Source organism: Mytilus trossulus, chromosome 7, assembly GCF_036588685.1.
Source record: "Mytilus trossulus isolate FHL-02 chromosome 7, PNRI_Mtr1.1.1.hap1, whole genome shotgun sequence".
Lineage (NCBI taxonomy): Eukaryota > Metazoa > Mollusca > Bivalvia > Mytilida > Mytilidae > Mytilus > Mytilus trossulus.
This window is the reverse complement of record NC_086379.1, coordinates 56,475,195-56,489,171: the sequence shown is the minus strand read 5'-3', so window position 1 is coordinate 56,489,171 and position 13,977 is coordinate 56,475,195. Positions and strand designations below refer to the sequence as shown.

At 31.6% G+C, this 13,977-nt stretch overlaps 1 protein-coding gene across 1 annotated transcript; it reads left to right on the top strand.

Moving 5' to 3' along the window:
• Nucleotides 1-7,770: 7,770 nt before the first annotated feature.
• Nucleotides 7,771-9,210, top strand: LOC134726538 (zinc finger MYM-type protein 1-like). Its single transcript, XM_063590943.1, has one exon. It carries the CDS (start codon nt 7,771-7,773, stop codon nt 9,208-9,210), a length of 1,440 nt encoding a protein of 479 aa, XP_063447013.1.
• Nucleotides 9,211-13,977: the final 4,767 nt, after the last annotated feature.

Here is a 13,977-nt window from a genome sequence, read left to right as displayed (position 1 = left end):
ACTACATTTTTTTTTGTACACCAAAACAAGTATATTTTAAAGAAGCTTTAATTGAATAATCCTCACAGTGCTGACATTTTTTAAACCTAAGTTTTAGTACATTTGTGCTGGCAGCAGCCATTTTGATTGTTTGGGCATAGTAAAATACGGATCTTTTCTGGTCCGGAAACGATTTTTTTTCTGGAATTGAATAAAAAGATCTAGGGTCGAGGGGTTTGAGTCGGGGTCGGTCGGGAAACAGGAAACAGACCTATATTTTTTTTTGGCCTTACAATGTATTAGTTGTATAATAGCAGTGGCATACTCCTTTTAGTTTGATACCCATCCTTTACATTTATAAATGTTGTAGGCATAATATAGTGGATAATTATTATATCATTTAGAATTGTTATGTTTCGTTATTTTGTTCTTGCTTTTATCCTAATTGTTGAAAGTTCCTTTTTTTAAATCAACCTTAAGTGTAAAAGTCATTGTGAAGAAACAACAACTTTGAATTCATTAGGGGTCGAGAGAAAGTTAAAAGCAATGTACAATTTACTCTTTGTTTTTCAAACATCTGTCTTCGATTGCTAATCAAAAAAGATTTTATATATAAAACCCCAAAATTATGTTTCTTAGAAGAAACTTTTTAACCATGTAGACTGGTGCCAAAATAATTGAATGTCTGTACAATTTAGCCTGCCACTAGTCAATGTCATAAAAACCTATAGAATGTTATGCAAAACTTAATAGAAGATGATAAGTTGGCTAATTTACTATTACATTTGACATTAAGAATACAATTTAACTTTTGATTTTAATGTGGTCAGTTCAAATCTTTCTATTCCTGTTACAAATTTGCAGTCTGCTTTGTTTCATGAAATTCTATATAAGCCTTCACTGCTCCATTCACTGCCTTATAGTATCAGAGGATACGTTAATCATGTTTTGGAATGAAAGGGCATATTCCATTACATTATTTCTTGAATTAGGATGAAATTTCACACTTTCTTTGCATCAGAAATTTCAACAAAATATTTTTGTTACACTCAACAATGTCTAAAATGTTAAGAATTTTGTTTTTAGGGCAAATTCTATTATTTATAAACTGGTCATTTTCCATATTTGTTTACAGCATTAATAGATGTACATAAATCATATCATATAAATTGAAATGTTTTGCAAATATAATTTGTTCATTAACATATATTAAGATCTTATTTAATTCCTAACTAAAGAAACCAAGAATTTGAGTTTTATATTAACTGAAGGTAAAGCTGGCAGTATTCCTAAATTAATATTAAATTTTCATGTGTTGAAATTTTATCCAACAAAATATACTTGCAAACATTTCATTTTATATTTTGACATACTTCAATTGTCGTCTGTTTATAATCATGTTTTCACAAGTGATGCCCTTCTTGATAGTATAATTTTAAGTTGTACTTAAATGTGGTTATGATTAGTGGCACCTGGTAGATTAGAGACTATATCATGACCTCTTGGCAAATTGTGTTTCTGTTGTATGAGATGGTGGCATATTTATATTGTGCATATAATATAATCATTAAAATGTATGTATGTATTATAGTTTTTTGAATTTTGTAAAAGAATTTATAGTAGACTGTCTGGTACACATGTTTGTGCATGTTATTCATATTCTGATTAACATAAAAGAAGATATTATTTATAAAGTAGATAGAAATTCATCCCTTGAACTTATAAAGACTTCAAAATTGATAATCTTAAAATCTGTATTGGAAAAACCAATAGTCTATGAACCATCAACTTTCTCATATTTCTTTCTATCTTTTTATTCTGAAGATTTTTCCCCCTTTAAGTACTTATATTATCTGTTTATAAGACAATTCACTTTATTTTCACACCCATTATTTATAGATTTGATCAAGGTAGAATATAATATAAAATTCTGCCCAGGAGTAAAAGTGTCTCAGAAATGCTCATGACATGGTTTAAAGTCTATTATTATAAGTAGAATGATCATGATTTAAGCAAATTATATCAGTGCCTCAAGGAAACCAGTTCAATATAAACAAAACTTGTATAAAGTAGACAAAAGTATTTAAAATGTCTAAAATATTTATTTTGGACAAGAGGAATGTATGTAACATGTATTTGTGTGTATGTATGTGTGTGTGTATGCTGCACACACTGTGTATAAGTTGTCAACTGCAATTTATAGAATGATGTATAGAATAAATGAGAAAACATATTTTCCTGCTTTTATGATTTATAACTAAATATCCCTTACTACTGATGTCAGGGAAACACATGAGGCATTTGTATCAAAACTAAAAAGACTTGATTCCTGACAGTTTCATTAGCCTAATGATTAGGGGCATCATTGATATTAATTACTAAAAGATGTGAATAAATGAAACTGTTTGACTGTACTTTAAAAGGTTGTCTTTTTATGACCCTGCCATAGCAGAGAGGACATTTAATTTTTATACGACCGCAAATTTTGAAAAAAATTTCGTCGTATATTGCTATCACGTTGGCGTCGTCGTCGTCGTCGTCGTCGTCGTCCGAATACTTTTAGTTTTCGCACTCTAACTTTAGTAAAAGTGAATAGAAATCTATGAAATTTAAACACAAGGTTAATGACCATAAAAGGAAGGCTGGTATTGATTTTGGGAGTTTTGGTCCCAATATTTTAGGAATTAGGGGCCAAAAAGGGCCCAAATAAGCATTTTCTTGGTTTTCGCACTATAACTTTAGTTTAAGTTAATAGAAATCTATGAAATTTTGACCCAAGGTTTATGACCACAAAAGAAAGGTTGGGATTGATTTTGGGAGTTTTGGTTTCAACAGTTTAGGAATTAGGGGCCATAAAAGGGTCCAAATAAGCATTATTCTTGGTTTTCGCACAATAACTTTAGTTAAAGTAAATAGAAATCAATGAAATTTAAACACAATGTTTATGACCACAAAAGGAAGGTTGGTATTGATTTTGGGAGTTTCGGTCCCAACAGTTTAGGAATTAGGGGCCAAAAAGGGACCCAAATAAGCATTTTTCTTGGTTTTCGCACCATAGCGTTAGTATAAGTAAATAGAAATCTATGAAATTTAAACACAAGGTTTATGACTATAAAAGGAAGGTTGGTATTGATTTTGGGAGTTTTGGTCCCAACAGTTAAGGAAAAAGGGGCCCAAAGGGTCCAAAATTAAACTTTGTTTTGATTTCATCAAAATTGAATAATTGGGGTTCTTTAATATGCCGAATCTAACTGTGTATGTAGATTCTTAATTTTTGGTCCCGTTTTCAAATTGGTCTACATTAAGGTCCAAAGGGTCCAAAATTAAACTTAGTTTGATTTTAACAAAAATTGAAACCTTGGGGTTCTTTGATATGCTGAATCTAAAAATGTACTTAGATTTTTGATTATTGGCCCAGTTTTCAAGTTGGCCCAAATCGAGGTCCAAAATTAAACATTGTTTGATTTCATCAAAAATTGAATAATATGGGTTCTTTGATATGCCAAATCTAACTGTGTATGTAGATTCTTAATTTTTGGTCCAGTTTTAAAATTGGTCTAAATTAAAGTGCAAAGGGTCCAAAATTAAACTAAGTTTGATTTTAACAAAAATCAAATTCTTGGGCCTCTTTGATATGCTGAATCTAAACATGTACTTAGATTTTTGATTATGGGCCCAGTTTTCAAGTTGGTCCAAATCAGGATCTAAAATTATTATATTAAGTATTGTGCAATAGCAAGTCTTTTCAATTGCACAGTATTGTGCAATGGCAAGAAATATCTAATTTCACAATATTGTGAAATAGCAAATTTTTTTTTAATTAAGAGTTATCTTTCTTTGTCCAGTAAAGTAAGCAAGAAATATCTGCAAGAATTTTTTTTAATTGGAGTTATCTTTCTTTGTCCAGAATCAACTTAAATCTTTGTTATATACAATATACAATGTATATTCACTTTTTACTACCAACTGATAAATTTTAATTATCTTTACCATTCAGTGATAACAAGCAGTTTTTTTACATCTTAATATTTTATGATGTATTTAAATGAGTAGTAATTGTTGCAAACTCCATTAGAATATTTTAATTGAAATTAGTTTTGGAATAAGGGAAAGGGGGATGTGATTAAAAAATTGGGTTCAATTTTTCTCATTTGAAATTTCATAAATAAAAGAAAATTTCTTCAAACATTTTTTTGAGAGGATTAATATTCAACAGCATAGTGAATTGCTCTAAGAGAAAACAAAAATTTTAAGTTCATTTGAATACATTCATTCTGTGTCAGAAACCTATGCTGTGTCAACTATTTAATCACAATCCAAATTTAGAGCGGAATCCAGCTTGAATGTTGTGTCTATACTTGCCCCAACTGTTCAGGGTTCAACCTCTGCGGTCGTATAAAGCTACGCCCTGCGGAGCATCTGGTTACCTTTGTCTTTCTGTATGTAAATATGTCCGTATGTCCCAAAGTTGGTTTCCATTCTCTAACTTTAGTTTGCTAAAAACAAATGTTATGAAACTTATACGAAATGCTTATTACCACATAACAGAGATCCAGTTTGACTTTTGGTGGCATCACTTAAACTGTTTAAGAGTAGTACCCCTTTACAAATAGAATAAACTGTTATCACAGATATGTCTCGTTTTTTGTAATTTCGATAATGCAAATGTTGAAATTTAAAATAGCAACACTTTTTAAAACATGTAAGTTTAGCAAATATTCAAAGTCAATGAACCATGACTGAAGGAACATGGCTAAACAACGTCCTTCGAAATGAGATGTGCCAATACAACTTCATACCGAATACCATTGACTTATCATAAGTAGTTCTCTTTAAACAACCTAAACACACAAACTAATACTGTAAATTCAGAAATTATTGCGAGGTTTTTATTATTGCGAATAATGCAACTGAGTTGTAAACGCAATAATTAAAACTCGCATTTTGTAATATTTTAATTGACTTAAGCATGACTTTTCTCAAAATCGTAAAAATTAAAATCGCATTCAAGTGTAGAATGACAAAATCGCAATAATAAATGCACGCAATAATTTCTGAATTTACAGTACATGTAAAGTAAGCAAAATTTCACACAAACTAATACATGTAAACTAAGCAAAATTTCAAAGTCAATAAACCATATTTGAGGGGAAGGTTAAAAAAAAAATCCATGGTAATGAGATGTGCCAATGTTGATACAACTGCATACCAAGTATCATTGACATACAACTACTGGTTCACCATAAACTGACCTAATCACAAACTAATACATGAACACTAAGCTAAAGTTTCAAAGTCCATAGACCATGACTGAGGGGGCGGGCCAAATAATCTCCATGGAAATAAGGTATGCCAATGCTTAGACAAATGCATACCAATTCTCATTAACCTACGACTAGTGGTTCCCCATAAACAGACCTAGTCACAAACTAATACATGAAAACTAAGCAAAAGTTTCAAAGTCAATAGACCATGACTGAGGGGGCGGGCCAAATAATCTCCATGGAAATGAGGTATGCCAATGTTTATACAACAGCATACCAATTAGTGACCAACGACCAGTGGTTCATCATGAACTGACCTAATCACAAATTCATACATTTAAACTAAGCAAACATTTCAAAGTCAATAGACCATGAATGAAGAGGTGGGCCAAATAATCTCCATGGAAATGAGATATGCTGATGCTTAAACAACTGCATAACAATTATCATTACTTTACTACTAGTGGTTCCCCATAAACTGACCTAATAACAAACTAATACATGAAAACTAAGCAAAAGTTTTTAAAGTCAATAGACCATTACTGAGGTCAAATAATCTCCATGGTAATGAGATGTGCCAATACTTATACAATTGCATAAGAAATATCTTTGACTTACCAATAGTGGTTCACCATAAACTAGACCTCATCACAAACTTATACATTGTTGACGCCGCCTAGGCTGGAAACAGCACACCTATGTCTCGCTTTTTGACTCCGTCAAGGAGACAAAGATTGCTAACTTTTGTTTCCGTTCTCTAACTTCAATTCACTCAAGCAAATTTATACACAATGCTTAATACCACAAAACACAGATCAAGATGGACTTTTGGTGATATCACTTGTACTGTTCTAGAGTTATGCACATTTACAAATGTGTTTCTGTTCTCTAACTTAAGTTTGCCTCATCCAAATGTTATGAAACTTGTACACACTACTTGTTATCTTTAAACTCAAATCATGTACAAAGGACAAGGTTCACTTATGGCACAAAATGGCCTAAAATATCAACTTTATCATAAAACACCAAAAAGCTCTCAATTTGGTTTTAAGAAAAGTCTGAATGCTAAATATATCATTTTTTTTCATAAGTGTACAAAGTATTCTCCAAAGTATGCTTATTTTGGACATTTCGTCAAAATATGATAATTTTGTTCATTTTTCAGACCTAAAAGCTTCAGAAACATATTGGCCGCCACCTACGATCCAAAATGTGTTGTAACCAAAAGATTCCAATTTTGATATAGATTTCACCATATAAAAACCTTTTGGAATGTAGATGGCGGCCAAGGTTAATTATGCCAAAAACCAGTGGCGTAGCTTCCATTGAGGCAATGAGGCAACTGCCTCACTATTTTTTTTTGGCAAAAAAAAAAAAAAATGAAATATTTTCATGTACTTAACACTTAGTTTTATTTCAAATAAGAAAATACTAGATCATCGTCTTTTTCTGTGAAACTTTCTTACGGAAACATACATTGTCACCCGTCATTGGTATTATAAATTTGTAAAAAGTTGTTGACGATCCAAAATTGGAAATCATGGACAAATATCTTATTAAAAAAAGAAAGTCAGTCACTGCAGAATCCATGGATAATATGGATCCAGGGAAATTAATATATAATAGTTCTTTAGTATCATGACAGCATTATATCCGATTTATTGTGTATAGATCTTTAAATTGTGTATGACACAGGCGCGGATTCAGATGGAAGTAAAAATGGGGGAGGGTCAGACCCGGCATACACCTCCTAAACATGCACTTTTCTCTTTTTTTAGTATATACTTGTCATTGTTTCGCCCCCTAGTATTTAAACCTGGATCCACCCCTGTGACATACTGATGTGTGCTCCCAATAAAAAAAAGGGAATGTCCGCGGTCGGAGACATATCGGTAGAAATATTTACACCCCCTTTTTGTTTTTAAAGTCTGTAACTACATCTACAAATAACATAAGCTTTGTAGGGCTATTTTAAACCGACACACAAACATGAGACAAATATACAAACAGTACAATATTAAAAATTAATAACATGTATGTCTGTCTGTCCGTCCTTTATAAAACTTTGATAGGCAATATTTCATTTTCTTACAGAAAGACGGTCGTATCAGACGTTCATGATGAGCAACAAAAAAACTGTCAACGATTAACTTGCATGAACTTATTTTACAATCTGACTTTTTTTTTGCAGTTATATCCAAAACCCATGAAGAAGCTTCATGTAGCGACTCTCAAGATTCTGAAACAAACCCAAATACAAAAACACAAACACAAACACAGTCTCTTGATCCAGTTGGTTTTATAGGATACACTTAAAAGTACAATTCTTGGTTCAAAATGGACACCAGAAAAAGGAAAATTTCATTTCCTCTTACACACGGTAGAAGATATAATGAAGCCTGGGAAGATAAATTCAATTGGCTAAGGTAATTCTCCTTCTACAGATTCTGCTTTCTGTGCTTCCTGCATAGCGTTTGGTGAATGTAAGTCTTCTGGTGGCTATTCAGACAAATTTTCCTCGTCTGGAATGAAAGTCTGGAAAAATGCTGTCGGGGCTAAAAGAGGAACTTTTTTGATACATCAAGAATCTAGTGGCCACAAGGACGCTTTGCTCAAATCGTCGAACTTTCTACAAATCATTGAGGGAGGGGAAAAAAACATCAAGTGTAGTATTTCTAAGGCTTACGAAGATAATATTAAGAAAAATCAACAGATAATTCTCAATATTATCGACTTTATCGTAGTCATGGGTCAACGTAACATACCACTTCGAGGTCATAATTGGGATAAAGACGCTAAACGTGAAGATGGGAATTTTGATTTTTTTGTCCATTGGAAAGCCGAAGACAAACCCGTCCTCAAAAAACATTTAGCTACAGCAGCATACAATGCAAAATATTTGAGTCCCGACATTCAGAATGAAGTTATTGCAATCGCTGGAGATGAGGTGTTAAAAGTCATTCTGTCAAGAGCTAGATGTGCCAAGTGGTTTTCTATTATGGCAGATGAATGTACAGACGTGGCAAACCTAGAGCAAATGGCAGTCTGTATTAGATTTGTTGATGTGAAAAGTATTGGGAATGAAGATTTCATTGAATTTGTCCCTCTAGATAAGGTAGATGCAGCATCCATATCAACAGCCTTGCTTAAGATAATGGAGGATTGTAAATTAGATTTGCGAAATTTACGGGGTCAGGGATATGACGGAGCAAGAGTGATGTCTGGGTTAAAATCTGGTGTAAGTGCCCGAATAAAAGAACTACAACCCCGTGCAGAATACCATCATTGTAGAGCACATGCCTTAAATTTGGTTATTTCGTCATCATGTAGAAGTGTTGATATGATAAGAACCGTATTTGATGATGTTAATCAATTAACGTGGTTCCTTGGTGGCAGTCCAAAGAGAACAGCAATTCTTAAGCGACACCTGCCCGATGCAAAACAAGTTGATTATTTAGTAGGGGATACCGATGACGAGAAAGTTGAGAGTAACATCAATATTGCAAATGCCTTTTCCAAGAGTTTGCTTCCGAAATTGTGTGAAACAAGATGGTCTGCTAGAGTTGACACACTGTCCGTTATTTTGGCTAAATACAAGGCAGTTCTTGCATTTCTTGAAGATGTAAGAAAGGAGAGTACGGCAACCGAAGCTCGCACAAAAGCCACTGCATTTATACATATGATGGAGAAGAGCACTTTTGTTGTTGCAATAGTAATTGCCCATCATATTTTAAGTTATACAAAGCCCTTAAGTCTTGCATTGCAGAATGCAAAATGTGATGTGTTCAAGGCCTTCACAGATGCTCAGACATGTAAAAAGGTAGTTGCTGCTCAAAGGTCGGACGAAGTGTTCAACAGATGTATATGGATGAAAGCAGCTGCGATCGCCGAGGGCATAGACATCGAGCACGGTAAACCAAGAACAGTTGGGCGAATGTTACCAAGCCTCTCAGTTCCATTTTATTGAACAAGTAAATGAAAATAACTTTTTATAAACTGCATCCTAATAATGTGTGAAAACCAAGAATAATGCTTATTTGGGCCCTTTTTTGGCCCCTTATTCCTAAAATGTTGGGCCCAAAACTCCCAAAATCAATCCCAACCTTCCTTTTGTGGTCATAAACCTTGTTTTAAAATTTCATAGATTTCTATTCACTTTTACTAAAGTAAGAGTGTGAAAACTAAAAGTATTCGGACGACGACGACGCAGACGACGACGCCAACGTGATAGCAATATACAACGAAAAAAATTTCAAATTCTGCGGTCGTATAAAAATCAACAGGATAGGTAAAGGGGAAAAAAATTAAGAATAAAAAAAAAAAAAAAAAAAATGATAGAAGCTATCAAACCAGAAGTACTTAAAAAGAAAAACCAAATTATGCTAAGATCAAATTTTCCTTAGGGAGTTGGTTTGAGAAGATGTGGTATTACTGCCAATGACACAACTGCTTGGTAAGTTCTTCTGACCTTGACCTCATGTTCATGGTTCATAAAAAATGTGTTGTTTTTCATGGTTTAATCTGTTTCTTAGATACTATAACCAAAAGGTCAACTTGGTGAATAAAATGATTTGTAATACATGTATGTACAGGTCTGTCTGGCAGGGTTTATTTGACCTTGACCTTATTGTATCTATTACTCGTAATGATAAGTTCAAGGGATTCTTTAAGTAAAACTGTTCATTAACAATATTCAACATCAATCATGGTGAGAAAAAGCTGATGCGACATTTCAGTGTGTGCAATTTTGTGTCCTTATGATTCACACCTTCAAATCTTTCAAGGCAAATATTTCACTTGCTGGTGTCCTTGAACTTCAAGTAGAGTACAGAATGGACACAGGATCTATATTTCACTCATATTGAATTAGATGTATTGAATAATAAGACTTTTGTGTTTTTTCCCCATTGTCCATATCCATGACCTCATTTTTGTCAAGCCTGCGATTTTTGTTGCAGAAAACTCAACATAGGGATAGTGATCAGGTGGCAGTGCCATTAGCTAACTTCTTAAAAGCTTTATATTTTAAAAGGTAAAAGACCTGGATGCTTCATACTTTGTATAAAGATGCCTTGTGTTACAAGTTTCAGTCAGTCACATGTCCATTGTCCTTAACCTCATTTTCATGTTGTACATGTTCAACTGGCAGGTGTCATCTTACCTTGACCTTATTTTCATGGTTCAGTAGTTATAGTTCAGTTTTTTGTGTTTTGGTCTGTGTTTCTAATACTGTATGTTATAGGTCTACTACATTTTGTGTATGAACTGATTGTAAGGTGTACATGTCTACCTGGAAGGTGTCATCTGACCTTGAGCTCATGTTAATGGTTCAGTGGTCAAAGTTAAGTTTTTGAGTTTGTTTTTTTCCCATATATTATATGCAATAGGTCAACTATATTTGGTGTATAGAAATATTTTATGATATACATCAATCTTTCAGTTTGTATTCGACATTGACCTCATTTTCATGGTTCATTGCTCAGTGTAAAGTTTTGTGTTTTGGTCTGTTTTTCTTATACATTAGTAATAGGTCAACAATGTTTGTTGTATGTAAGCATTGTCAGCTGTTCATGCCACTACAGGTTTCTATAATATGAATTCCTAATCAGCATTACAAGAGCAAAAATTTCAATGTCAAATCCAGTCAACAATTTTCAAATATTAAATGAAAACGAATAATATCAAAAACTTCAAAAAACATCACATAATATTTGGCCAAATCCAATTTTGTTTATAAAACATGAAGCAAAGACAAATATATTGAATATTAACTTTATTGAAAAATAAATACAGTGTTGCTAACAATGCATTCAAAACACACTGTAATGTAAGAAAATACTAAAAATATTTACATGGTTTAACAGACAAGCAGTACTTGTCTAAAATATTAAACAAACCTTGAACATAAACATCTGAACATAGTCAATGTACTGGTTAACAAATTTGGTTAAAGACATGATTCAATATTGATGACATTTTCAATAAAAAAGTTAATACCGTTAGCATTTATAAATATTTTTTTTGAAATGCCATTCATCAAAAAGATACTTTAATAGAATCTTGTGTATAATGTTTGTTCCTCAAATTAACCATATTAAGTTGTAAACTATTAATTTAATTAATATTGAAAATATAATAGGGAAACAATTTAGTTCAAAATTAATTAATGAACAAAATTCAAATATAAAATTATCATAAAAGTTTTCAAAGGATCAACAGAATAATTCAAGAGGTATAACTTCTTTGCCAAAAACTCATAAGCAGAAAATAACTACAAGAAAACAGTGAGTTATGTTTAAAAAGTTTAACCAGCCTAAGAAACTCTCAAATGTAAGGATTAGAATGTTAAAGCATCACCTTCTCCCAGGTTCAAGCCTTTTAAACCCATAATTACAATCTTATTGTAAAAGTGAAAATCAACATGTACAAAGCAAAATAAAAACTTGTATTTAAAAGTTAAAACATTAACTAATAAACAAATAACTTCCTCTCAAATGTGCAATGTGTTTTCGTGTAAAATATAATTGTTTATGTTGATATATTTCATATTTGATAGCATTACATATGATTAATTACTGCTTTATACATATCACTTTTATGTTAAAAGACATTTGACCTCATTCAATAGAGACATTTATTTAAGCAAAGTTCTATCAAAATATGTTTAGTATGAATGCAAACATTTATTTATTGCTGTATGTCTTTGATAAACACTTCACAATTTTCAAGACTCTAAATTTTTGTCGTCATTTTATTTTGACACAATGCATATTTATTTTTCCATTGGGTTTTTTAACAAGCAATTGTCAGAGAAGATATATGTTATTTCCACACTCGTCAATTCTGATATTCTCTAGAACTAAGAAATATCTAAGTTATTTGATTTACTTGATTTTTTAAGCATTTTTACTGGAATTTTAGATGAAATTTTGGTGCAATGATATTATCTAAATACAGATTTCACATATGAACAACTCAAGTTTTGTCAGGTTAAAATAAACACATGAAAACAGGTAATTCTGTGCAAATGCAATTTCTGACAACTAAATTTTTTTTTGCAAATATAAGTTGCTTATATCAGAATGTTGAGAAACAGATATACATTGATGACAAAAGTGATGAACGACAAACTAGAAAACACACAATATACACTACACCTCCACCAACACACTGTTCCTACACCTAATTCTCATGAATAATAAGTAAACTAACAACCAATTATAATAACCATCCTATCTACACACTACACACATATACAATTATAAGTAAAGTCTATTCAAATCATGCTAATATGTTTAAACCCTAAAAAAATCTTAAAAATTGTGAAGTGTTTAATATATTTCTGTAGCCAAAGATATTTAACAAAACATTTATATCTACATGGACTTTGTTATACATGTATTCAAAATACTACATTCTTTTCCCTTCCTCCACATACCAAAATAAGTAAAAATGACAATGAAAATATAAGAATATGCGTGAATTGTTACCAAATTTTATAACCTGTCTCATTTATATCTTGTGTGTGAAACAGCGATTTTAAGTCCAGTTTTTTTGCATATAATGTAAATGTCAACTATTTTTAATCTAATTAAAATTTAATTTCCGCACTCACTCATTTTTTAAGCTTGGTCACTATGTAAGTGACCAAACACAAAAAATGAGCAAGTGTGGAGGTTTTATTTTAATTACACAGACTTTTTTAGCACTAAAATATTGCGCAGAGCGACAATTCCTACATGACAAACCAGCAAAACAACAACAACTAAGAGACATATCTTATATTGGCACAATAAAAACAAGGGACTTCACACACCAGAATATTTGCTACATCAGCTCTACGCTAAGGCTATTCTAGTTCTATCTTTAACATTTAGTTGGTTTTTTTTAAAACATTTTACTAATTGAAAATGGAAGATTTCTCTCCATTGTTCATTTACACTTGAAAACATCTAACAATGCCCACTTTTCCATCCTAGTATATTTAACATATCAATGTAACACAAATTAAACATACCTTTCACTTCAATATAAAACTCTCAATAGTAAATTAAGCATACAGGTACCCAGTATTTTTTTTTTAAGTCTTACTAAATTTCAATGATATATCCTATGTTGGGAAAGCCTTGAATTTTATGATTTTTGTCTTCATGTCAAAAGTCATTTACCTTGTAAATTTCTATACAGTTCTCCTCTTTACAAATATATCAGGGGAAACCAAAAGAAGATAAATATAATAGTATCTGTCCTTGAGAGAACACAACCATAGCAATAAAAAAAAAACAATTAGACCAATTGGTCTCTCTGGACATATTTTCTGAAGGAGGGTATTCTCTTAGAACAGGTTTTATCATAGATTTCGTTCACTCATAAAAAATAATATCCTTTCATTTATATGGAGTTAAATGTAGTTGCCAATAAGACAGTAAGCTCTATTTCAAATATATACATTTATAGTCATATAACACAAAAAATAACAAAAGAAATTTATTACAACATTTATAAAATACACATAACATGAATATAAAAAAAAATAAACATCTGTTATAATGAGCTATGTAAATTATGGTTTTCTAGCATGATCTTTAACAAGAATTTAAATGTTACAACTCATTGATTTTCAACTAATAAATTCTCATTTCATAAATTGTTGACTAAATGATATTGTTTTCCAAATTCAGCAATAACTGAGGAGAACATGGTTCATTTCTCATTTTTCCTCTCTGTAAAAAGT

Coding starts and splice junctions, on each gene's coding strand:
- LOC134726538 (XM_063590943.1), top strand. CDS start 7,771: ATGAAAGTCTGGAAAAATGCTGTCGGGGCTAAAAGAGGAACTTTTTTG.